The sequence below is a fragment of the Brachyhypopomus gauderio genome, chromosome 12 (genome assembly GCF_052324685.1).
Source record: "Brachyhypopomus gauderio isolate BG-103 chromosome 12, BGAUD_0.2, whole genome shotgun sequence".
In the NCBI taxonomy this organism is placed as follows: Eukaryota; Metazoa; Chordata; class Actinopteri; order Gymnotiformes; family Hypopomidae; genus Brachyhypopomus; species Brachyhypopomus gauderio.
The window spans coordinates 18,835,581-18,861,268 of NC_135222.1; the positions used below are offsets into that span (position 1 = coordinate 18,835,581).

Below are 25,688 nucleotides of genomic sequence, written 5' to 3' on the forward strand. Positions count from 1 at the left end.
TCAACTACAGTCATCGTCTCATCTCAGTCTCTCCACTACTGTCATCGTCTCATCTCAGAGTCTCCACTACTGTCATCGTCTCATCTCAGGGTCTCCACTACCGTCATCGTCTCATCTCAGAGTCTCCACTACAGTCATCGTCTCATCTCAGAGTCTCCACTACAGTCATCGTCTCATCTCAGAGTCTCCACTACAGTCATCGTCTCATCTCACAGCACTGGTTATGCTTGTTCACCAGTATCATCAGAGAGATCACATCTGGAATGTTCACACACACACACACACACACACACACACACACACACACACACACACACACACACACACACACACACACGTGTGCATGCGTGCACACACATCTGCTCGCTTGGCTGTACGGTGTGTCTTTTTCCTGGCTGATACACTGAGACACCGGCAGGTGATGTGGACGGCAGGGGAGGAACTGCAGCTACCCGCCAGCAAACGTCCTCAGCTGGGTAATGAGCGCCAGACAGACCCCCCACCCCAGCCCACTCTCTCCCTCACACATGTACACACACACACACACACACACACACACACACACCCCAGCCCACTCTCTCCTTCACACATGTACACACACACACACACACACACACACACACACACACACACACACACCCCAGCCCACTCTCTCCCTCACACATGTACAAACACACACCCACCCCAGCCCACTCTCTCCTTCACACACGTACACACACCCCTAAACACACACATCCACCCCAGATCCCCCTCTCCCTCACTCACACACACACACACACACACACACACACACACACACACACACACACACCAGCTCCCTCTCTCCCTCACACCCAAACACACACACCCACCCCAGCCCTTTTCTACCTCACACACACACCCCAGCCCCCTCTCCCTGACACACACACACACACACACACACACACCCCCACGCACACAACCCAGCCTCCTCTCTCCCTCACACACACATGTTGTCAACCCTGTAAAAAGCAGGTGACACTTGCACAGGTTGTTCCTGCCAGTATTATTAATGCCCAGCACTTTGTACTTGAAGTAAAATTTCAAAGTCAACATTATCATAAAAATATGATCATAAAAGATAATACCTAAAAATAAATAAATAAATAAATGACGCACAAGGATTGCTGCCCGTCAGACTAGTGCTCGTCAGAACGGCCGTTTGCTGGAATAACGGCGTCACATTTGTTGGGTAAGGTTTCCACAGCTTTGAACACTGGACATGATCTTCCCCAATTCTTCCTGTCAGACTTGTTCAGGTTGGCTTGTTAATGCTTGTGCACTGCAAATCGATGCCACAGATTCACTGGACTGAGATCTGGACACCGTAGAACAGCATTGTTCAACCATTCCAGCTTTCCTTCAGGATTATCGCCCTGCTGAACAGCTCCTCCCAAGCTGTAGACTGGCAGAGTCTCCTTGTGTTTTTCATCCATCTCTCCCTCAGTTTTAACAAGGTGCCCAGACTCTGAGTGACACCATGCACCTCCAGTTCCCCCACTAACGGTGCACACTGGTATACCCAAACACTTGCATATTATTTTAGAGTCTTCTGCTTATTACATCATCTTCCAGTTTCTCGTGAATCTATAGTTATTATTTTCACAGTCTTCCATCCATATTCTGATCAATGGTTCTTGAATTTAAGGGGTCTTTTGTGCAGAAAAGGTTATAGGGTCATAAAAGGTTAGGGAGTCTTTTATGCAGAAAACCTTTTTAATGAGTAAAAGGTGCAGCCCAATTATAATCCAGCCATGTCATGGTTATGGCGATGTCTTTCATCGTTAAGAAAACAGCCTTTTCAGCTTGTGATTTTTGCCACAGGACACTTGCTTTCATAAAACCAATACCACTTTAAATGGATTTTTGTATACAAAACTACAAAATATCGGCGTCTTTGATAACCCAGACAAATGTGATGAATTAAGGGGGTGTAAAAAGGGATTTTTACTGTTTTTCTGAAATGTTTAGTTCCCCATCAAGTGCACACTTATTTAGGCGGACACAGCCGGGCGGAGCAACAGATACAGGGGGGAGGGGAGGTGGGGTAAGAAGAGCACGCCTCACCAGCGCACATTCTGGGGGTCGGGGGCGTAGGTCACACTCCAGTTGTAGATGTGGAGGTTCTCACTGAACTGAGAGGTGCGGGGCTCCTGACGACACGCACAGCCCTGACACTGGCACGCGTTAAAGTCCTTCAGGATCCTGGGGAGGGAGGGGGAGAGAGAGGGAGGGAGAATATATATATTATATATATATATATATATATATATATATATATATATATATATATATATATATATATATATTATATATATATATATATATATATATATATATATATATTATATACACAGTAACCCTTTTAAAGCAGTGGAAGAATGTGGTGTTGACTGATATTGTTTTCCGTGGGTGCCTATAATTAGATCTTTTATTTCCTTTATTGTGATATGTCTTTATTGTGATTTGAATCTAGTACACTTTGGATTGCAAATTCAAATAAAAGCACCTCTGCTTCTTAAGGACACTACAAAGGCACCACATGCACACAACTCAGACACGCAGACACACGCACGCAGTCCGCAGTCACTCACACAGCAGTCATGGCCTCGTTCTGAAAGGTGACGAAGGCCATGCCCAGGGGTTTGGTGTTGACCTTCTCCTTCTCCTTCCTGTACTCCTCCTTGAGTTTGGCTTCCAGTTTTGTGTAGTAGTTCACCGCTTCTTCCTGCAACGTGTGAACAACATGTGCACATGAGCACAACGGACCCCCCCCCCACCTCTCCACGCCGTTGGAGCGCTATCTGTTCTTGCCCTGCGTAGGTGGGCGGCTGGAACTGCTTCCCTGCCTCCACGCCTGTAGGGGGCGCTCTTCAGATACAGTATAACGGTGAAAGGCACCGGGGCTCACCTCCTCACACCCTGTGATGACACAGCAGCACAGGTGGCCACACGGCTTTGGGTTGATCATGGTGGGAATGTGCTCCTTTGCCATCAGGTCGGTGAAGAACTTCTTGCTGCGCTCCGTCTTCTTCCTGTGTATCGTGCAGAGGTGAACACACACACACACACACACACACACACACACACACACACACACACAATGCTCTTTCAGCCATCACCACTCCCTCGTGGGTCATTAAAAAAAATTAGACAAAAATCAATGACAGCCCCCAGCAAGTGGCTGTGACACTGAGCCATTCTTAAGGGCCTTCTGCTGAGTCATCACTTGGCCCTAAGCATTACTCAGCGCAATCTATCCATCGCCGAAGAGTACAGGAAATGCCTGTTTACAACCTTCCTCCACAGGGATTTACAAGACCGGTAAAGGGGACAGGACGCACGAGAGACGGCTTTTGATTAAGGTCTGAGAGCTACAACTAACTGATCGGGACGTGTGGGAACACTATAGATTATGGGAACTGCTAGAACGGTTTGCTGGTTGTTCTGTTCTAGTTATTTAAAGCAGTGGCTGGTTTCAGCTGTTTATCCCAAACCGACACGTCCTGCGTCAGCGTCCGGCTCCTGTCCAATGCACACGCCCGAGTCAGAAGGGAGTGGGAAGGGACCGTTACCTCTCAGCGTTGAGAGCCATGAGCTTGGCCACGTTGTAGCAGATACGTGCCTCCAGCACCACGCAGTTTTCGTACGCCTGCCTGGGGGGGAGCAAGAACACCGGCATCAGAGCTGCGCGTGGTCGGACCGCTCGCGCGAGCACGCAGGCTAGGCTAATGCACGACCGCCTCTTTAAACCCGAACCCAACCTGAGCATGAGTGGGGCTTAAAATGATACGTTCCCTATGCTAATTTGTGTTTGTAAATACAAGGGCCAGTACCAAGGTTAAAGTCAATTAGCCTCTCGCGCTAAAGCTAAAAAGCCCTGGTCTGGGCAGAACGACATGTTTGTGGTGGCTATTCTCAGCCATGCCTTGGCCTGCTGAGGTGACTATTTTTGGCAGCTGAAGTCATGGTATGCCAAGTGAATGAATGAGCCAAGCTGGTTGTCTGTTCACAAGGCTATGAAGGACCACTGGTTACCTGCACTGTGGCTCTTAACTAAGGGTCCTGCGGAAGACTTGATGACATGTATGTTCTGAATGAGGCATGGACATGCTAACTGCAGCAGATACCTACATCTTACAGCCAGAACACAGTACTGACCATCATTACATACAACATCTCCATGAGCAAACCAATGATATGGAAAGGAGAGAGAGAGAGAGAGAGAGAGAGAGAGAGAGAGAGAGAGAGAGAGAGAGAGAGAGAAAACTTTAACTTACTCAAAGTGCTGCCTAATTTGGGTCTCCTCTGCATATTTCGAGATGCCATTTATAAACAAGGTGCGTTTCACCTGTGGACAGAAATGGGAGGAAAAGCTCTTTCTAACGCAGCAGAGAGAGATCTGGGTGTTCCCCTAACCCTAGAGAGAGGTAAGAAGCTGACAGCAGAATGTAGGTCAGTGCTATACACATCCCTCATGCATATTTTATGAGCTCTACAGAGACGCTGGAGTGTAGGGCCAAGGACTCATTAGAGACAGACATACCAGCCTATGGCCATCCATAGTGAGACATTCATACGTTTACATAGTCTTATTACTGTACCATAATGGTTAGAAGCAATGCAAATGTGGCAGATTTTGTATTTAGAGTCATTTTGGTTGAGTTACAGGTTTATATGGAGGGTGTGTAAGGTCTAACAGCTTTGGCTACATCAGATGGGATTGCTGGGATTAGGGCGGGTGCAGCAGTAATCCTGTGGTGCGGGAATTACCAGGTCGTCCTCCTTGTAGTGCATCTTGGAGGTGTGGCGTCTCATGCTGTAGACGGTGAGGAGCAGGTACATGAACGCAAAGGACGTATGCAGCCACAACAAGTTATTCCTGCAGGACGGCAAGAGAAGAGGGTCTAAAAACCAAGAACCGAAAGGCATGAGAGCGAAACACAAATGGTGAATATGTGGATATGGAAACGCTGTACTATATTTGAATGAGCTTCATCACAACCGTTCTTTTGAACAGTGCTGCTCTTGTTGTAACGGGATCTTATTAAACGGCACATCCTCACCCCGAATTCAGGTTTGCTATTGTTGTCCGGCCAAAGCTGTAGGCGTTGTTTTCTGAGGAACGACAGAGGGAAAGACAAGAGCGTCACGTTGTGTGAAGATATTAAAGATAATAACAATGATTAGGACTGAGATAAATATGGTACAGGACATGGAAAGAGAGAAAACAGCAAAAATAATAATATAAAACCCACAGGCAAGAAGAGAGAGAGGGGGTGGGGGGGGGTGCAGTTATGGAGGATATTTTAAAGGCAGAAACAGTTGTGTGTTCTAGGTATGGAACTCAGTTCTTATGCTCTGCCAAGGTGAGTTAACTACCGCTGTCTTGCCAGGACTCTCACACTCATCACAGAGCGCTTACCATTTCCCTCACTGAGCTCCCTGCCCTTTCTATTGTTCTATTGTTCCTGTGTGTGTGTGTGTGTGTGTGTGTGTCACATTGTTTTCCTTCACCTTGTTCCGCTCCACGTTTCATTTCCCTCCCCTCTTTGTTTCGTTTCTTCTCCTTACTTGCCCACGACAGGCAGCTAATCAGCCTCTCACAGAGTTCAGTCCCATTAGAGGAGCGGAGCACGCTCACTAGGACGCCCCTCATAATCTACAACTATCTGCTCCAGAGGTCTGGACGTATGGGGACAGTGGCTGGCCAAGTGCCAGTGCTAGCGTCAGCTCATTAGCTGCTGTGGCGAGTCCCCCTCTCTCACACGCATGCACACACACACACACACACACACACCCAGCTGACTCGCTGCGGTCAGTCAGGATGAAGGTCGGGTTAAAGAGCAGCGCGCATTTCGGTTTTTGCACAGCCCGAGTTCCACCACCAGGGCGGGGTTAGAGGGCAGGGGGGGTTATTAGAGTGGGGGTGGGGTAAGAGGGGCTGATGGGGCAGGAGAGAGGTGGTTAGGAGCAAATCTTCATGAAGAAAGCGGACACACAGCCTCCTGCACGGGCAGCGTATGGAGAGGGCGTCCAGCAGGGGTCCCTCAGCTGGACTCACCCAGCAGGTTCCCGGAGAAGTTGACGGGCAGGACGATGCCCACCGACAGCACGCCCACCACCACCAGCAGCCCGATGATGTGTCGCTGGAAGGAGAGATAGTGCACGGCGTCTTCGCCACACTTCTCACGGATCTCCTCATCTCTAAAACACACACACACACACACACACACACACACACACACACACACACACACACACACACAGACAAAAGAATGCATTGGTCAACTGCTCTCATAATAAACTGCATTCACCCCTACACGCAACTCACTGCATGAGCACAATTACTGAACTGACCATAATTCAGACACAATGAGAAGATTTATTGCAGTGGACATGTCTCCGAATGACCTCGAGCACTGGTGGACCACAGACATGCTACAGACTTCTGCGCTTTTGCATTTAGAACCAACGTTACTGGGAGACACAAGCTTTAAGTAGGTAAAGTCAGAGTAACACATTACAACCTTAGCCAGCTGTTAAACATCAGCCCAGCCGAACTTTATTAAATGCTTCTCAATAAGTTTTGCATTGACCACAACAGTAAATACAGTAAATGCTGTAAAAATGACCCCCCCGGAACAACCACACAATTGCTTGATTTAAATAGCCACTTACTTTATTCGAAATATGGCTGTCAGCCAGGAACAGAAACCCTGTAGGAACAGCAGATACGATTCTGAATTTCTGCTCAGTCAATATGAAGTACACAAATGCACGTGCACACATGCACACGTATACACACGTGCATCCATTTCCAATGTGCAGGGCATTTCGAATCATGTGTTCTGGGGTATGACTAACTGCTCGGCTTAAGTGCAAATAAAAGCCAAGCTTCAGAAAGCCATCTGAATTAGATTAGAAAACGTACACATGTGCAAAATACACATGCACCCATGTGTGTGATTGGTATACGTGTGTTGACTTGGGACATTTCTGGGGAATAATCTCAGAATACACACCATCACATTGGGGATGGCTTGACAATTGGGGACAAAAATGGTGTGACTGTGAGACTGTGTGTGTGTGTGAGAGAGAGATTGAGAGAGAGAGAGTAAATGAGTGAGTGAGAGAGAGAGAGAGAGAGCGGATGGGAGAAAGACAGAGTGATGGAGAAACAGACATTATGAGACACAAGGAGTCAGCATGACTGAGGAAGAGGAGAGCCTGTGCACAGGAGGCTGAGGGAGTTTGGTTGGTAAGCACCCTCACACCACCCGTGATCCCGCCTCCACACCGCTGCCCACGCCTGCTTCAGGACACGCCCCACCACCACGTCCTGGGCGCCAGCTTCCCGACAGAGCCAGGCTGACGCACACTCACTCAGCGCTTTGAAGGACGGGGGTGGAGGCCTCGTGGTTACATTTCACAAAACGAAAGTGCTTATTCATAATGGTTTTGGTGAAACTAAAAGGAAAGTCCCTGAGTACTGAGTAACCCCCCCCCCCAGCTGAAGGACATGAGGTTCGTGAAAAGTGCTGGATCATCAGACGTGGGCTTTTATGTGTCGAGCTGTCCGAGAGGCCAGGACCACTTGGCCCTGCAGGACATTTACTCTCGATATATATGGATCACGCGTGGTCAGTCGCCAAGGGCAGAATCAATAGATTTGGGCGATGGAGAGAGGCACACAAAACACGTAGACTCATGCACACACATACACTCTCTCTCACACACACACACACACACACACACACACACACACACACACACACACACACACCTAGACTCATCCACACACATACACACTCACACTAATCCTGCATTATTATTTTTTTTATCAGGGAGGAGGTGTAAAGTCAATCCCGCCATCTCCCCACACCCTCAGACGACCCGCTGAAGCCAAAGCAGAGGAGAAGGACGTGTGTGGTGAGAGGAGGAGGAAGGTGGGGTGGGTAGGGTGGTGTTGGGGGGTCGGCAGGGGCCTTACGTTGTCTCGCTGTTCGAAATCCACAGAGCTGGAGACGGATGTGAGGCGCTCGTAACGATCTGGAGTTTCTGAATGTAATGCTGAAGCCACACTGGGGGGGGGGGAGGAGAGAGAGAGAGAGAGAGAGGGAGAGAGAGAGATGGAGGGAGGAAGAGAGAGGGAGAGAGACACACACATCAGTCAACATAGTGAGTCAACACTGACAAACATAGATTAGATTGTGAAGCAGAAATAATCTCTCTGGTAATCTCTGTGAAGTTTGGAAGCACTGAAGTGCAGTGAGAGCTGCTGGGCTGGTGACGTTCCTGATGCCACGCGGCGCTCTGAAGCTCAGAAGCTCCGGAGAGAAGCGAGGCCACACGCCTCACAGCCTTACACCCCCCCACCACACGAGTACCCCTCTGCCACACGAGTACCCCCACCACACGGGCACAGCAAAGCTAAAGAATAGCCAAATAAACGCGACACAGAGGCTCAAGATTTGATGTGAATATCGCTCAAAAGAAGTGCGGTCTTTCCAGTCACCATTTCATGCAGCTGTCTTTCTCTCCCACACACACACACACGCGCAGACAGACACACACACACAGACAGACACACGGCCTCTTCCATCCTGACCGAGCTGACTGACAGGCCTGCTACATTAGCTGGAGCACATCCATCTCCACTCTCGGGCGTGTGTCAGGAGTCATGAATCACCCCTGCGCTTTCCCTTAGATGCCGACTCCCAAAGAACCGTTAACTTCCCGCAGCTATAGGAATATAATCAAATGCCATAAATCGTCGGGCTTTAACCATTGTAGTTACAAAACATAGAGCAGGTTGACTTTGCGCGTGAGGAGTTACGCGTAGAAACAGACGAGCCCATTTACACTCAGACGTTCACCACCAAGCAGACGTCTGGCCCTCACACCCAGCGGAAATACAGGTGCATCTCAATAAATTAGAATATCTATGGGATTAGCTATGGGAATATAATCAAATGCCATAAAATGTCAGGCTTTAACCATTGTTAATCTCAATAAATTAGAATATCATCAAAATGTGACAGCCACACAGGTTTTCATTGGCTATAAGCCATAACGTTTCACTTTTTGTATTGATTTACTGAAATAAATGAACTTGATGATATTCAAATTTATTGAGAGGCGCCTGTATATGAAATAAGTGGGCAGTCCAGCAGACTCCTGGCATGATGCGTGCAGTTCATCGGCATTATAACGACAGCATGCCTGACAGATGAACAATCCTAATATCGCTTAATCTGATTTGCTCGGCGATGCGCAAGAGGACAATGGAGCGTCAGCCTTATTTCACACTACAACCAAATCCGCATACATTTTGGGGTGTGTCTGAGAAGTCACATCCACCACCTACAATATACAATTTCCAAAGTAACTACATTACAGTTCCAGGGTTGGCTAATCACTATCCATTCATTAGAATGGAAAACCACAAAATAGCGTGTGGGGAGATTCCAATTTAATGCTAGGCAAAGGAAAAGCATCTTTCTTTTATGAAGCAACACAAGGGTTTCTGGGAGTTACCTGAGAACAGGCAAATAGTGCCCATTGTCCATTCTACTGTACAAACAGGCAGGATAAGAATGTCACGTACATCAAGAGGCCATTTGCAAACAACACACACACGAACACACACAGATCAGTGATTGGTGGTGAGTGATCAGTGCCAGAAAGAAATGGTTAAGCAACACCAGTGCCAACCCTTATGTACACACAGAGCAGAAAAATTAAGTATCAATGGAGTGTTAGGAGAGGTCAAAGGGTAAAGCACCGAGAGAATGCACAACAAAACCTTCCCAAACCCTCCTGAACACACCCATAACACACACACACACACACATGCTTGCAGACATGCACACGCTATATAAGGAAGAATCATGTTAGTTCACCCATTACCAGGGGGCTAAAACCCCAGGAAAAGCAGATTAGAAAACAAACCCCTGGGAAAAGTGAGAACGACGTGAGAACAACGTACTATTCCCGCTCCTCCAGGCCATTTGCGAATCGCTTCTTCTGTCTTAGGGAGAGAAAAAAAATAGAGGTGGTTAAAAAAGGTTAACTTGACAGACGATGAATGAAGTCAGCACACCCAGGCATCTGGCGATCTCTGTAACAGAACAGGACGTGAGGAGGAAGGCATGTCGAAGTAATGCACCGATGGTTACAGGACCACAGCATATGGCTGACGTCAGAAAGCTTGTTCACACATTTTTTTTACAGAAGCAGCAGTAAGTCTGTTGACGTGAGCACGTGCTAAACCATTACTACCAGCTGTGCTGGAATACGTCCCTCCATCTTAGCCGTGGTTAGCCAGCTACGCCTGCGTCGTAGCAGAGGGCATCCACTATGAACACGTGCAGGAAGCCACAGAGTGCAGCCACCCATCAAGTTCCCTTTACCCAGATGGGGTTACTAAAAAAACTGCGAGCTAGTTATCTTGTGGTCTTACTGTGAATTTAAATATGGCTGTGGACATGGACAGAAACACTATATTATGATTATGTTGCAAATATTTTTGTTGCAATATACCTATACATTATAATACTGGTGAACATCATTTGGTCATTTTAATATGACGCATGTGATATCAGATTCTTTAATGCAGATGATCGTGAGAACACGAGGCACGCTGCGATCCACGCCGTGTCCCACAGGGCAGCAGACGGGGGTGGCAGGAGGCAGGATATCCCTCCTCCACCACCAGCCGGCAGGACGCCCTCCTCTCGAGAAGGAAGCTGCACGCAGAACTGAGCAGACAAACAGGGCTTCCCTGTTCCGGCCCCAGAACACTCCGGTGAGCATCGGTCAACATCCAAGACACGCCAGTATCTAAATGGTCCGCCGTAGGCCCTTGGGGCTGTGGATGATGGAGATCAGACGCTCAAGAACATCCCGACCCAGTGTTTGAGAAAAGGGTTTTATGAGCCACGAAGAATCTCCGACTGCAACATATGCGGCACTTATGCTATGGTGTCGGGTTCTGGCTCAGATGATTTTGGGTGTGCGTCAGTAAGCAATAAAGCCCCAAGCAGTCAACATACTGCAAGATGATGCGACAGTGGAGGCAGCCGCCGTCTCATCGGCACGCGCAGAGAGAGAGAGAGAGAGAGAGAGAGAATGCGTGGGCTCTGGAAATAGACATACCCAGTTGCACTGTACAGAACAAGTATGACTTGTGGGAGGGCGGTAAATAAGCATGGCGCTTCCTAAAACAGATTGCTTTATGGAACAGATGGCATTTATGATTGTGGCTTAATGCACTCCCCCAAAACACCACCCCCACCTCCCCCACATACCCATACCACCTCCACCAGTGTCAGGAGACCTGTTATTTCTCTCTAGAGGAGTAGGATGGCAGGGGAAGGGAAAGGAAAACGAATTCTCAGGCCTTGGCGGCAAAAAAACAAAAAGGTGTGGGCGGGAGGAGACGCAGGGGCGACGTCTGACTAGGAGGTTATTTTTACTCTCCAAACAACTCGACTTGGAGAACAGGTTTTGCCCAGGAGGCGAACACGAAACATAACTGCTATTAGGCAGTGATCTGTGCCTCCGGGTACAGCCATTAACAATCTGCTAAATGAAAATCCCTGCCACCTTTGTTTCTGACAGCCGCGAGAGGGGTAGTGAGCAGGAGACCTGTCTGAATGAAAGACAGGCCCCAACAGGCATACTCCTGTTGTGATGTGTGTCACAGGAAACCAGTGTCTCTGAGCCCACAATGGCTTATTCTGTCATCGATGGCAGAGCCTGGTGCCCATCAGGAGACGCGCACACGTGGTTTCACAGCCTCGTAGTAGCCGGAATTCCTGCACTGGTTCCTGGTGAAGCGGCACTGCTGATCCCCTCAGCAAAAACCCACAAAGACTAATTTAATTACGAGCTCTTCCAAGAATGTCTGCCAAAATGAACGGGTAATTGAATTAAAAGGGAGAAACGACGGTTGTCTGCGTCTACGTTCTCCCTGTCCGTCACTGAGAACATCAACATCAGCTGGATGCTTGCCTCTAGTTTTCTCCCCCTTCCTGGCCACCGTAGCCTTCTGAGGTAAAAGGACAGTTACTGATTGGCCAAGATGAGATACATTAGCAAAGTGGACATTAGCACCACGAGAGCATTCAGTCTAGATGAAGCCCACATTCTTCATGAAAAAATAATCTGTAGCAAACTGTGCATTTCCTGGAGGTTCCAGTGCAGTAGTAATGTTAGGGATACATTTTGATATCCCGAGGGGAATATCCCGGGGAAGCCCAGATCCTCCAGAAATGAAATCGGCTTAGTCAGTCTCAGAACTTGTTTTACTGGTCTCGATGGCTTAATACAGAAACTAAGGAGTCATAACGTAATGTTGAAGGATAGGAGAGAAAAAGCAATTTGACAACAACTACAAAAAAAGGTCAAGCCCAGTCTATAGTACCACAATTACACCACCCCACCCCCAACAACTAACCACAAAGATTAGATAAGAAGTTAAGAGGTTAAGATTAAGATTAAGAGCAACCTTCCTCCATGTGCCTGATGACAGTCGGGGTTTCCATCATCATTACACTAGGCTTTGATTGAATCCGGATCTGGGAATACAGCCCAGAAACAATGAGGAAACAGCTGAAGCAATGCAAAGCTAAATATACATTTAAGCTACAAATATACATCTAAACTTGTGTGCATTCTTCTGTGTCGTACTTAAGTAAACACAGTTTTCCTTTGATAACCTTTCCAAAGTGCCAGCACAGCACCGGAGGCCATGAGACAAGGACCCAGTCGGCCTCAGTCATCCACGAGGGAGCTCTCCGTTAGTGGAGGAAACCTTCTGGTAAGGTGGTGGAGGGAGGGCCCTTACCTGTCTGCGTCGGTGACCAGGGCGAGCCGTCCGTAATCCCACGCCACCTTCCGCAGGATGGAGAAGACGAAGAGCAGCACCTGAGACAGGGGAGACACCAGGGGGTGAGGAAGAGGAGGAGAGGGCGTGCGGGGGTAGGTCAGTGCCCTCAACTCTCAAGGCCTGACATCGTTACACACGTGACGCCTCACAGCGCTCCAAAGCTCGGGATTAAACCAGAGAAGGGAGCCAGAGTGGTACTCGTCAGCAAGAATATGGGTCAAAAGGACTGCCCAGAGATCGAGTGAGGAGCTGGAGGTGTTAGTAGGTCACACTCCTCTCCTGCGCTCACTCTTGCATGGGTGAGGAGTCAGATTGTGCGGTCAGACTTCCGCAGCTCCGAGCGGCGATGACAACACAAAGAAAAACCTTCACGGGAGCCATTAAGGCTCACATCAGCTGTAAAGACTCGCACAAGGGAATAAGCAGGAAGAACAAGAGAAGGCATTGGTCAACAGAATCCCTCTGGGGATTGTGGGTAAAGGGACCGACAGGCTCACCAGGAAGCACATGAAGTCGAGGGCGAGGACGGTGGGCACGCCCCCGAAGGGCAGGCCCTGGAGCACGGTGCTACGGATACGTGCCGAGTAGCAGTAGTCTTTGGAGGAGGAGTTGCTGTAGCAGCTAGCCTGGCCCGCACAGGCCGACACCCCGAACAGCGCCATGGTTACGAGCGGCAGCCTACCAGCTCACTGCTGCATCCTGCTGAAGAAGCTGAGAGAGAGAGAGAGAGAGAGAGAGAGAGAGAGAGAGAGAGAGAGAGAGAGAGAGAGAGCGAACCTTTAGGCTTTTTTTTTTTAAACGATTTTATTATTTCTTCCTCTTGTTATTTTCATTATTAATTTTCCCTTCGTTTTTGCTTCTGTACTTTTCTCATCATGAACAAGCATTTGTTCCTGCTAGCTAAAGTTCTTTTAACGTTGATTAGTATTACAATATAGTTCTTAATTTTCATGACATTGCAAAGATTCATTCATGGCGTTTCAAGTGCGTTGGCAATACTGTAAATGAATATAGGCATTCCAGTAAAGCTTATTGAACTGAATCGGATTAAGAGAGTGAGAGGGAGGGGAAGAGAAAGAAAAGAGAGAAAGACACCAAAAATGAGGGGGAGAGAGAGCAGGGACGATTCAGCAGATCAGGAGGACACAACCACTAATCATCTTTGGCCAATCTGCTTAAGTGCACAGTCAAACTGGCAAACATGGTTTAATTGCAAACGGACGCCTGCTTCCTGCTACCATTTACATCTTCACGTCAGTCCAAATGGTGCCAAACTGGACTCGGATTGGCATAGCAACAGGCTCAGCGCGGCAGACACACTGCCAAGAGAATGGAGAGCAGATCCAACCAAACCAGAAGCGCAGGAGTCCTCCATGTGGGCCAAATTATTAGACAATACTACTGCTTTAAACACGTGCATCTACAGTTATTACCATCAGATACTTTTCACTAAAGCAGCCTGCAACGGAGGCAAAATAATATCATCTACAACCATATAGAATTTTACTGTGAGTACGGCTTGCGCCATCATTTCCATGGCTGTCATTTGAGAGTTATCCAAAACTCCATCATGGCCAGTATCCTAGCAGCCACTGTTGCCAATATCTGCACAGACCTCCCCTTTCCGTCACTCCCCAGCCCAATTATCACAGAAAGGCACCACATCACCAAACATCTCACACTGTGGAGATGACCGCCTCCCTGAAGGAGCAATTACATCAGAGCCGTTTTTCCATCTGATGCAACGGGGACTGTGTGGGGAGGACGCCCCATTCTGGGGCCGCCCCGCCCCCATCCCGCCCTGGTCTCACACCGCCTCGCCTCCCAGCTTGACGGCATGTGGCGGTCACTGCCCCAGCTGCCTTTCAAGATGGGCACTGAGGAAAAACTTGGCCAGCCAAGGAGGTAAATAAACACCAGCACTGCTGGAGGTGAAGAATGAAGACACTGTTTAGGTAGTGAGTGTGGACCAGGGCTGAGGTAAGAACCAGACTAACGGTCAGCCTGGAGAGACAGACATCTCAATAGTGAGAGAGAGAGAGAGAGAGAGAGAGAGAGAGGACTGAAATGGGAGAAGGAAGATCAGAAGGACAGAATGAATGTGTACAAGAGTTAGGGACAGAGGGAGACGGTGAGTGAATGTGTGTGTGTGTGTGTGTGTGTGTGTGTGTGTGTGTTTGTGTGTGTGTGTTTGTGTGTGTGTGTTTGTGTGTGTGTGTTTGTGTGTGTGTGTTTGTGTGTGTGTGTTTGTGTGTGTGTGTTTGTGTGTGTGTGTTTGTGTGTGTGTGTTTGTGTGTGTGTGTTTGTGTGTGTGTGTTTGTGTGTGTGTGTTTGTGTGTGTGAGATGGGCTTTTCTGCAGCAGGACTGTAGCAGATGGCTCTGCTAGACTGGGCCCCACCCTCACACGGTCCCGGTGATGTTACAGCCAGACCTCCACCCAGCTCGTCTCTCCAATCACGCTCAGAGCAGCAGCCGTCTGAGAGAGTACAAACACATGGAAGAGGGCGACAGCTGCAGACCCAACCCAGCAGCTTATCTCCAAAATTATCCTCCCAAATAATCCCACCTGGACCTGCACTGGGACCTGCACTGGACCCAGAGAGCACTGCCAGCATTGCCATGGCAAAATTCCACCAAAGAGTAAAAGAAGAAGAGCACTCCACAGGACTCTCCCCCCTTCAACAGGTCAACGCTTGCCAGAGTGACAGACTCACTATCCTGTAGTGTCTTCTCGGGAGATGAATCGGACACCTAGAAGAATCAGAGCCTCGGGTGTCAGCCCTGGACTAAGGAGAGCTCTGCATGCCATGGTCCTAAGTGATGTTTCACGCTCACCTGACACGCACCATCTGACCGTGAGCATGGCCTCCTCTGCCATTCCATACCAACATCTTCACAGCATGTCGGGGGCCAAGATTGCGAGCCAGCCGTTATGATCATTTGTCTTTACCGTGTGTTATATATTGGCATTCACGTATATTGAACACCAATCACGTATCCATACGATCGCTCTATCATGGTCGTGCTGGTTTGGCAGTTCAACATCTCCACTTAACCTGCTGCACTCTGCTGCATATGTACATGGTGTTTGGATGAGATACGTTTTAAATGAAGCAGCTGGGGCCAATTAAATCATTAAAAACTAATTATTCCATTATACTTGGTGAGGCAGATGGACTTCAACTGCCATCTGAATGAGACTCGTCCGTGCATTAGGACATCCGTGCTGACCAGGCTCCTGGAAACACTGCAGACAGACGCCTGGTTCGATTGGACAGACGGGCTCACAGGTCAGTCACAGATATGAACGATTAATTTAACCGCTTACTCCCCAGCCCAAGTGCTTTAATACTTCACTTATAAAAAATGTTCAAACTCTATTTTTTGAAATTATCAAAAACATTTGCAGTATTTGTTGCCAGGCAGTGCAATGTACTGCTACTGTTTAGAGCCATTGGTCATCATTAGGTTTGAGGTTTATTTTGTTTCTGGGACAGATTGCTCCAAAATGCTTTCCATTTCTCCACTTCATGTCTGTATGAGAGACCATGATGCAGGTGATCATGAAGGCTGGTGTTCTCAACCCCCCAAATCCCACAGGGGGCTGGCAGCTTGTTTCATACTCTATACACTTCACTGGCCCACTTCTGCCAACAGAAAAGAAAGGGGGCTTCTTTTCTGCTTTAGTTCTATATTGAGAGAGAGAGAGAGAGAGAGAGAGAGAGAGAGAGAGAGAGAGAGAGAGAGAGAGAGAGAGAGAGAGAGAGAGAGAGAGAGAGAGAGAGAGAGAGAGAGAGAGAGAGAGAGAGAGCGAGAGAGAGTGAGCACACAGAATAAAGTGAAAGATACAGAAGAGAGGAGGAGGCAGGAGCATGAGGAGGAGCATGTGAGGAGGGGATGTAATGAATAAATGATTAGCAAGAACAACAGCTGAACTTCGCAAGTCTTTCCTATTCTAAAATCAGCCACAAAAAGTCCAACGATGCAAGCACCGAAAGGAAGACACAGAGCTGTCTAAGCAGGGCGGGAGGCGTGTTACAGGAATGCTTAAGATTTCTAAACTACATTTAGAAATTCATATGCTCTGCCTCAAATTAAAAATGTAAGCAATTGTGTCTACAACCATGCTACAAATTATTGCAGTCTTCTTTGGAGCTTCTGTACATTTAGGCTTTCCACACGACCGCATAACACGTTAGACATAGCCTTGGTGTTATTTCACTCGTAAGAGTTCAGGAATGGGAAAATGTCAGCAAAGTCCTGGTGGACAGACCAGACAGACCCAACAAGGCTGGAAAATGACCCGCCCTATATAGAGACCCACCTGGAAGAGAGAGAGAGCCCAAAGTTTGAGGGGTGTTGTATTAACGGCTATTCCATAGCCGAAATAGAGGTGAAATGTCAGATATGGATTAAATCACCTGCTAAACCTCACTCGTGGTGGTGGTTGTGAATTCACCTAGGGTGAATCTGTTGTTCCGATGAACTACAAAAGATAATTAAAGTACTGCTATCATTCAGTGTGAAAGGACACAGCATTTCACAGTCAGTAGTGAGTAACCCTGGGACTAGAGCTTTTCCCTTTATGTCCTCTTCATTCAAAAAAATACCAACCAATTCTATTATATAACTACAGTTCTCACATGCACGAGTCCTTTCTGTTTTTCTCACTGATATTTCAGAACTATTATTCCTGAAATTTGCCATTATTTCCTTTGAAATCCCTCTCATTGATATCACTGACAACTTTAACATTGCTGGAGTGGGACCTTCACAGTCATAGCAACAGTAACCAAGTGGGGATTTAGCAAAGGGTTAATTCTATGTTTGGTTCTGAATTTTAATGGAGTGACACGTAAGAATACAATGACCATGGAGTACATGCAAGACATGCAAAATTATTATTTATAGACGTTTCTTTATGAAAGTAGAGACAACCCTATTGAGGGAACTGTGACGCAATTCGATCACTCCTTAATTTACTACCTTAAAGAGTTAGAACTCACTGGAAGAGAGGCTACTAATTTTTTCCCGTGCCATCCACTGGAGAAATCGTTTATGTCCTGCATAGGAGAGATTGCAAAATTGATTCTAGATGTGGCATTTGTCTCTGGTCCATTTGGATTTATTCTGCCTGCTGATGCAAACGCAACAACACACCAGGTGCATCCAAACTGACTCCGGTATGCCGTTAAGAGGCACTGATGGATTAAAGATCTTGGCAGTAGCCAGCAGTCTGGCAGGTCACAGATGGCCCAATCAGTAGATGACCCTTCGATCATCAAGAGAAGCTTCTACACAAAGTCAAGGGTACTTTCCAGGATTCAAGACACACCTACATGTCAGAGCATCTATCAAAAGATGCAGAACCATTGGCCAGGCTCGAAGTAGCATGTTAAGAATCCCGACAGAACATGAAAAGCCTTTCAAGTAGACAGACAGTCTTATGGGCCGAGCAGCCGACCGATATAACGAGGAACATATCAAAAGGAGCTACAGATGACCACACCTGGTCATTAGTGACACACAGGCTATGCACTGTCGGCTGTCCGTCACTACAGACAGTGGCAGAAGGCGGATTCTACAAAACACAGAATTGTCTTAACTACTTTGATCCAGTGAAACAACCTGAGAGACAGAGAGGCAGAGAGTGTGGGGCATTTTTTCCCCCCCACAGCTCACCAGGGACTTCTGTGGTCCTGCTTCTCCTTCTGTGGTCCTGCAAAAGGTCCTGCTTCTCTAGAAACTGTGTGAGCTACCCCAGGCGTTTTTCAACTTCTACGTAGATAGGCAGAAAAGTGTTTTGCAGGATTAAGTGAAATAATCAGCTTGGTATGAAGAAGTGATGTAGGAACTGTTGTAGAAATTATATAGGTACCAGCAAATGAAATATTTCAGCTCAAAATTAAATAAAATCTATGCTATGCCTTGTTCAGGCTAGTTAGCATCACAACTGAACTGCTAACAAGACATAGTGGACAGTTCCAGAACTGCCATGATAAAAAAGGGGTTTGTCTTATGAGAATAAATCTAATTACTGTTAACTACTGCTCCCAGCATGAATGAAGGGTCTCTCTCTCATACACACACGCACACACACGCACACACACGCACACACAAACACGCACACACAAACACGCACACACACATGCAGATGGACATTTATTATTTATTATTTTAAATGAATAAATGTTCATGAATAATTCTGAAGCATTCTTCCCAAATAACGACACAAGAAAGTCTGGTGCACAGATTACAGTTCAGGGCCATATAGGGTGTTTCTATAACCAGCTGATATATTTCACAATATTGTATTAACTGCTTTTGTGCCGTTTTGCTGAAACTCTAGACTCACAATTACATTAAAGTCCACAAATTCTCTCCCTAACTGTTTAGTCATGCTTCCTCACATAAATATGCTGACAGATGAAGAAATCAAAATATATTATATATATTATTATTATTGCTATTATTGATATTATAAGTGACATTTCTCTGCAGTTTTCTCTCACTTTCAACACTAAGGCAACCTGGACCGTCTGCCTGAATTCATCCTTATGTCGGTTATTTAAAGGACATAATTTACCCAGAATGCTCCTGCCATGACACTAGCTACTGTACTGTAACGTTCTCTGCACTGTCTGCTAAAGAACTACTTTGGTTGTCCTTGGAAACACCATGAAAATACCACTATGCAACCTGAATACAATGAAATACATTTAAAAATAAATATATATTTTTAAAGAAGGTTAAAATACCATATTTAAATGCACATTAGCCAGTCCATTTCAAGTTATAGCGAGTAGTTCTTGAGTGTAGCCTTTAAACATTTGTAGTGGTTGTACGTGTATTTACATGCAAAACACATTTTAAAAGGTTATGATGTGATATTTCTTCTATATGTTTAAGGTATAAGGCCTGGAAAATGTTTATACGAGTAATACGAGTTTTAGTTAATTCCATGGACCCATATTTTATTTGTGTGAACTAGGTCTAATTGTTCGGCCATGACATGTAAAAGACACAAGATGTCCGAATAGAATGTGACAGTGACACACACTAAGTTGTGAATTTGGTCGTCTGTAATGACAAACAGGCTAGCAGAGTTTAGCAGAATTCTTGTTATCTTATGAACACGTCTCTGCACTGCAGATAAACATATCTGCCTACATTTCCCCGTAGGTCTTTCCTCTATGATTGAGAGAGAGAGAGAGAGAGAGGGAGAAAGAAAGAGAAAGAAAGAGAGAAAGAAAGAGAGGGGGAGGGAGAGGGAGAGAAAGAAAATAGAGTTGGCGAAAAACCATGGCCTGATGTGGAAGATTCAGTCAGTACTCCAGTACTCCTCCAGACCGCAAATTAGCACACGACTCGAACCACTTCTCATATTTACAGCATGCGGCTTTAACACAGCCTTCTGAAAACACTGCTTTACGTCGTGCACTCGCCTTTGAACACAACAACAATACATTACGACAGACATGTGCTCATATAGAAACAAACCTTTTCAAAATGCTGCTTTTATATGAAACCTTCAAGAAGCACTTACTAGAGATACAGAGATGGTGGTGATATAAGAGACAAACACTGAGTCAAGAAACCGAGAGTGTAAGATTAAGATTTAACATTGCTTTACGATTACCATAACTGAAACAGATAATCTGGCAATTTAAAACATGGACCAAACATGGCTTCCCTTAATCTGTTAGCTATGGTTATTTAATAATCTCATGTCCCCAGCAGAGTTTAGAAATTCTATCACATATCATATATCTGCTTCTACCATCTGCACCCTATTACAATAAACTGATATTCTGGTAAGCCCTATAATAAAAAGAATCAGGTTTGAAGCTTTCCTTGGATGTAATACTTAAAGTAAAAATGTGAGTTGTGAAGACCTCAGCAAGTAACCCCAAAACTGATCTCTCCCCTGTTGAGCAGAAAGGATGAAATATCTGTCTGCCCGGGTTAATCCTCAATGCAAATGCATCAATTGCAATGATTTTTTGTGAAATTCTCCACTTCCATTCTGTGTGAGAGGGGGGGGGGGGGGGGGGGGGGAGGGGAGAGGCTCTTCACCCTGTTCTGTAGTTCACTGATGAACTCAGCACCTGTCTCAGCAGTGAGGAAAGCCAAGCTTACCCTGGGCCATACTCGCAAAAGAGCTTCACTCAGGATGAACGAACTAATCAGTGAAGATCAGAAACAAAACCAGAACACACGATCAGAAATAGCTGAAGCAATTTGAGCAGAACAGAGCAAACACAAATCTATCGCATATTTCACTTTCATAACCCCTCAAGTCTTATCTGACTCCACCAGACTCTTTTGGAGATACCGCGATATTTTAAGCTTATGTATTTGAATATTTTGCCAAACAGGAGAACATTTAATAAGTCAGGCGGTTGCTCAGTAATGGCGGAGGGACTGCAGAGAAATGTAATGTGCCAGGAGACCGCCAGACAGGAAATGCGATGGCAGAAACTGAAAGAAAACACAGGGCTTCAGGTAGATGTCGACTCATCATGAGAGAGAAACTGAGCAATGGCCCAACTTGGACGCAGCTCCCTTCATCTGTGACGTCTTCCAGAATGACGAACACAGGTCCGCTCCATGGGCTGCAGCAGTCACTGCTGTAGAAAAGCAATGATTCTATTTTTACAGAAAGCCACTGTAAAGTACACGTTACACTTCACTCCGATATGAGGACAGTGTGAACAGATGACTTTCTGAGCAGAGAATGTCAGACCAAAGACTTATGCAACCCAACAGCAACACAGCAGGGTGGGGGGGGGGGGGGTATTTTTCTGTACTGTACTAGGAGACTGAATGTCCAGTAGAAGCTGTTGTCCGTGCTTCCAAAGGACAAATCTTTAGATTGATCTGCAGCGTTAAACCTAGCCTAACACCCACCAAAATACATACTATGATGACCCTCTGCTTCAAGCACAATTAAAGAGGGCCCCAAGTCTGGGACATGGCTTTTGAAAGTAAGAGACCTTGTTGTACCATGATCAGCAGAGGACTGGAGACAACCACAAAAACCACCTGACAAACTCATCAACATGGATGACTGCTTTTCCAAGCACGGGTCATCATGCCCGGCACGAGCCACTATTGGACCGGCTGGACATCGCCTGCAGCCAATTCCTTCTGCTCAGTGGAGGGGAGACGTCCGTTATCTCCGGATGGCAACAAACCGCCACTTGCCGCTGATCTGAGAACAGCTTCCTTTATTTCCCCTCGAAGCAGTTAAGATCACATGCTGAGCGGGTCCCAGCCAGCTTGAAGGGGCAACCTCTCCCCAGATTGGTTATCTCCCCCAAACAGATGCACTGCAGCCTCTCTGGGGCAGAAAATGCAACCAACCAAGACTGTAGTTCCACCCTTGTACCCTCAACTCCTCTCACTATGGCCACCGAAAGGAGGCGTCTATATCACGGAGTGACACGCCGCATCTCATGTCGGTTATACATGCCGGTAGTCCACTGAAGTCAACCATCTGCTGTATTCTTTAAGATTCCTCAATACCTCCACCATCACCACCACATGACATGTCCTTCAACAATAATAAGACGGTTAACAGTTACGCAAAGCGACAGCCCGGACTGAAAGTTCGCTTGGGCCCGACTTTCGTGGAACGCTTGGAGTCAGCGGGAGTCCTTTTCTGTGGTGGACCACTTAGCACCACTATGACCAGGCACTGGGACAGAGGTGTGACTGAGCGCTTTCTGGCCATTCTTCCTTAGCCAAGGGCCATTCAATCACAGTCTACAGCTGTCACAGCGAATGCCAGGCTTTCATTAGGCCACAAGGCGCACACAAGGACGCCATTCAACCAATCTGGGAACAACAGCAAAGGAAACAGCACAGGGAAAAGTGACCATTTTTATTAACATAATTCATTGCTATTATTTCTCGGTGTTGAAAAGGGAAAACAAGTATAAATTGGAAAGAATATATTTAAACCCAATTCCTTTCGACAGGTTTGTTCCTGGAATTAGAAATCAGAGATAATGCTAAATCCCACTTTAGAGTGGCCACTTTAAATGAGACAGTTCATAAGTACTATTTATCTACATGAGATCATAACTGGGATGTTTGTCAGGTAGAGCTATCTGAAATATGCACGTTTTGGTTTATACATATTTTCCTTTGCTTGCTCTTTTTGGCAACTGATTGTGAGCTCCTCATCTCTGAAAGCTTCTATTGTACTGATGAAATCCAGGCTAGTCTACTAAAGTGATGTCTGAACCACCAGAAACAATCGCTTTCTTTTTGTTTGAAAGTAAAATGCTATACAGACAGTGTTCTTCAACAGGCAATAATTGAATTAACAAGATCCCTGCTGTACTAATATCACCACAGCACAGTAAAATCAGCGCTAGGCGCCACAGCAAACCTCACATTAAACACGGCTCTTTACACCCTTAAACTTATGAAGTAAACATTACAATACAATAGAAGTGAGCATTACAAACCAACGCCTTTGGGAAACCAGGCCCAGTCTCGTTTCATTCACGTTAATCATGGTAAAAGTTTAGTCAAATGAGTTCACACAATGGCCATGGGGGTAATAACAAATGCTCCCGCACCAGTAAGCATGTTGGTGTCACTTGTTCGAGCCAACCATTTAACAAAACCCCTAAAAGGTGGAGCCACTAGGTGCATACACAGAAGCTGCCCGTGAAACTCCAACTACATTTACGACCTACATCACACAACGGGTTTCATAAACAGCACACGACGCATGCCAGCTCGGATCCTTCGAATCAAGGAGGCAAACCACAAACCCTCTGGGGAACGGTCTGTAGTGAAGAAACGTCTACCACGTAGACGCCTCACTGCAGCACTTAGCGAGGTTGGCATTTACTTGTGGTCATTTGATGGAGCCACAATGAAGCGAGGTCGGTGGCACCATACACCTGTCTACAGGCGAGGGGAGAGACGGACGTGTCGGATTTATATGCACCTTCTTTATGAATGGACAGTTTACTGAGGTCCAGCAAGCGCAGATATGAAATGAGGTTAATTACTGGCAATAACTATCTGTTGTGACAATATTTGCATTATTTATTAAAATAATAAATGAAATCATCTCATTCCAAGACACACATATGCAAAAATAAAGCACGGAATTATTCCCCAAATTCCCGTTTCCTTTATTAAGGTACGACGTCACGGCAGTTACTGCTAAATTCTGCACAAATGACTTAAAGATCTCACCAGCGCGGTTCTCCAAGTAAAGACAGCAAGAGTTGCCTTATTGTCCATGTGCACATCACATTTTACATCGGTTAGTCGGTGGACAAACACATATTACCACGATCAGACATTTTTATGTTTTTAAGCTATATATAAATGAAGATTAATGAAGTAGCCATTCACTACATAACCTCTAACGGTCTTTGTGCCGTGACAGCCACATGCGACGCACTTACCGGGTCTACAGCGAGGAGCGATCGGAGCGTTTGACCTTACCGAAGACGTGTGACAAATATAGCACGAACGAAAATCACGTGCAGGCGAAAAGCAATCAGGATCATCAGAAATCAGAAATCTAAAGCGAAAAACAAATCTTGAAAAATACAGGTAAAACCACTAGGGCGTCCCCTTTTTAAAACGTAACCCCACGAACGGTAGAAAACGTTAGTCCTTAAACGTGGCCGTCCTGAGCGAGGGGGAGCTGGAGAGGTCCACGTTTCTCCGCGGGGAGAGACCTGCGTGTGTCCGCGATCCCCACGGAGAGATTCGGGGTGACAGGAGGCTGTGGAATTCGCGGTGCGGCTGCGAGTGCGTCTCGCGCGCGCGCGCGCGCGCACACACACACACACACACACACACACACACACACACACACACACACACACACACACACACACACACACACACTCAACAGCGATCAGCTGTTACACCCCGTTTAGAATTCATGAGAAATGTCCGGCAGTACTGTATAGAGGCGAATATCTCACAAAAAATTTGTCCGCGTCTATAAAATCGCGGGGGTTAAAAAAAAAGATGCAGTTAAGTCTAAAGCTTTTCATTTATTTAGGTCTCCGAATTCATAAAATCAACATACTGGTGGATGATTTTTGCTCAATAGCCCATTTCTCTGAAGTGGTTTGGGGCTACTACAATAAATTAACATCCAACATGATGCATTCCGAATCGAAATCGTAATTTTCTTGACGTAAATGAGTAAAGACTATTACATAAGAAATATTGTTAGAGAAGGAGTGTTGGCTGTTACGTCTCGCTAGGCGTGACAGGCCCACACACAATGGAAGATTCAGTTCTGCAATGATGGGAACGCTGCGCCAATATTCTTTAGAAAGAACATTCCGAGCGAAATTCCACGTCATATTTCGCCTAGAAATTCGTGATTAAAGATTTATTTTACCTTATATTTCAATTGGATTTTCAGATGGATTATTCCTTTGCTCCGGTGACTATATCCCAAGCGAGATAAATCCCTTACAAATCCGCCGAGGCAATGATGAGGTCTGGATGCCTTCTCACCATCCCCGTCAAAAAAAGCGCATTCTCTCCCTTATCTCACTGTGCTTAGACATTGGTATCTCTCTTCAGACCAGCTGAGATGGATTGGATAGCGGGTTAAATAAGAAAATATAGTAGTCGTTTTCAATGAGAAGTAAGAGCGCTATAGTTAAATACACAACGACGCGCTAGGAATATAAATACCGGCTATTGAAGGCTTAATATATTCAGTTGTGTGAAGCAAGTGCCGACGACGTAGAATTCGAAATGGCAGCCTTC

At 46.3% G+C, this 25,688-nt stretch overlaps 1 protein-coding gene across 6 annotated transcripts in view; it reads right to left on the reverse strand.

Moving 5' to 3' along the window:
• tmem63bb (transmembrane protein 63Bb) overlaps positions 1–25,651 on the reverse strand; it is a 37,075-nt gene extending 11,424 nt beyond the window's left edge. For 4 of the 6 annotated variants that reach the window (XR_013134340.1, XM_077023506.1, XM_077023505.1 and 1 more), the window contains exons 1-14: positions 25,312–25,651; positions 13,411–13,624; positions 12,872–12,951; positions 10,010–10,051; positions 8,012–8,102; positions 6,700–6,737; positions 6,083–6,225; positions 5,085–5,136; positions 4,792–4,900; positions 4,299–4,369; positions 3,594–3,674; positions 2,930–3,053; positions 2,613–2,746; positions 2,086–2,223 (exon numbers count right to left, since the gene is read on the reverse strand). Coding sequence is in view for 5 of the 6 variants with exons in the window: in XM_077023506.1 (XP_076879621.1) it covers positions 2,086–2,223; positions 2,613–2,746; positions 2,930–3,053; positions 3,594–3,674; positions 4,299–4,369; positions 4,792–4,900; positions 5,085–5,136; positions 6,083–6,225; positions 6,700–6,737; positions 8,012–8,102; positions 10,010–10,051; positions 12,872–12,951; positions 13,411–13,575 (1,268 nt within the window). In the remaining variant the exon portion in view is untranslated. Of the gene's footprint in view, positions 1–2,085; positions 2,224–2,612; positions 2,747–2,929; positions 3,054–3,593; positions 3,675–4,298; positions 4,370–4,791; positions 4,901–5,084; positions 5,137–6,082; positions 6,226–6,699; positions 6,738–8,011; positions 8,103–10,009; positions 10,052–12,871; positions 12,952–13,410; positions 13,625–24,352; positions 24,700–25,311 lie in introns of those variants that run through there. The other 2 variants (XM_077023504.1, XM_077023507.1) reach the window with 2 other exon arrangements.
• Positions 25,652–25,688: the final 37 nt, after the last annotated feature.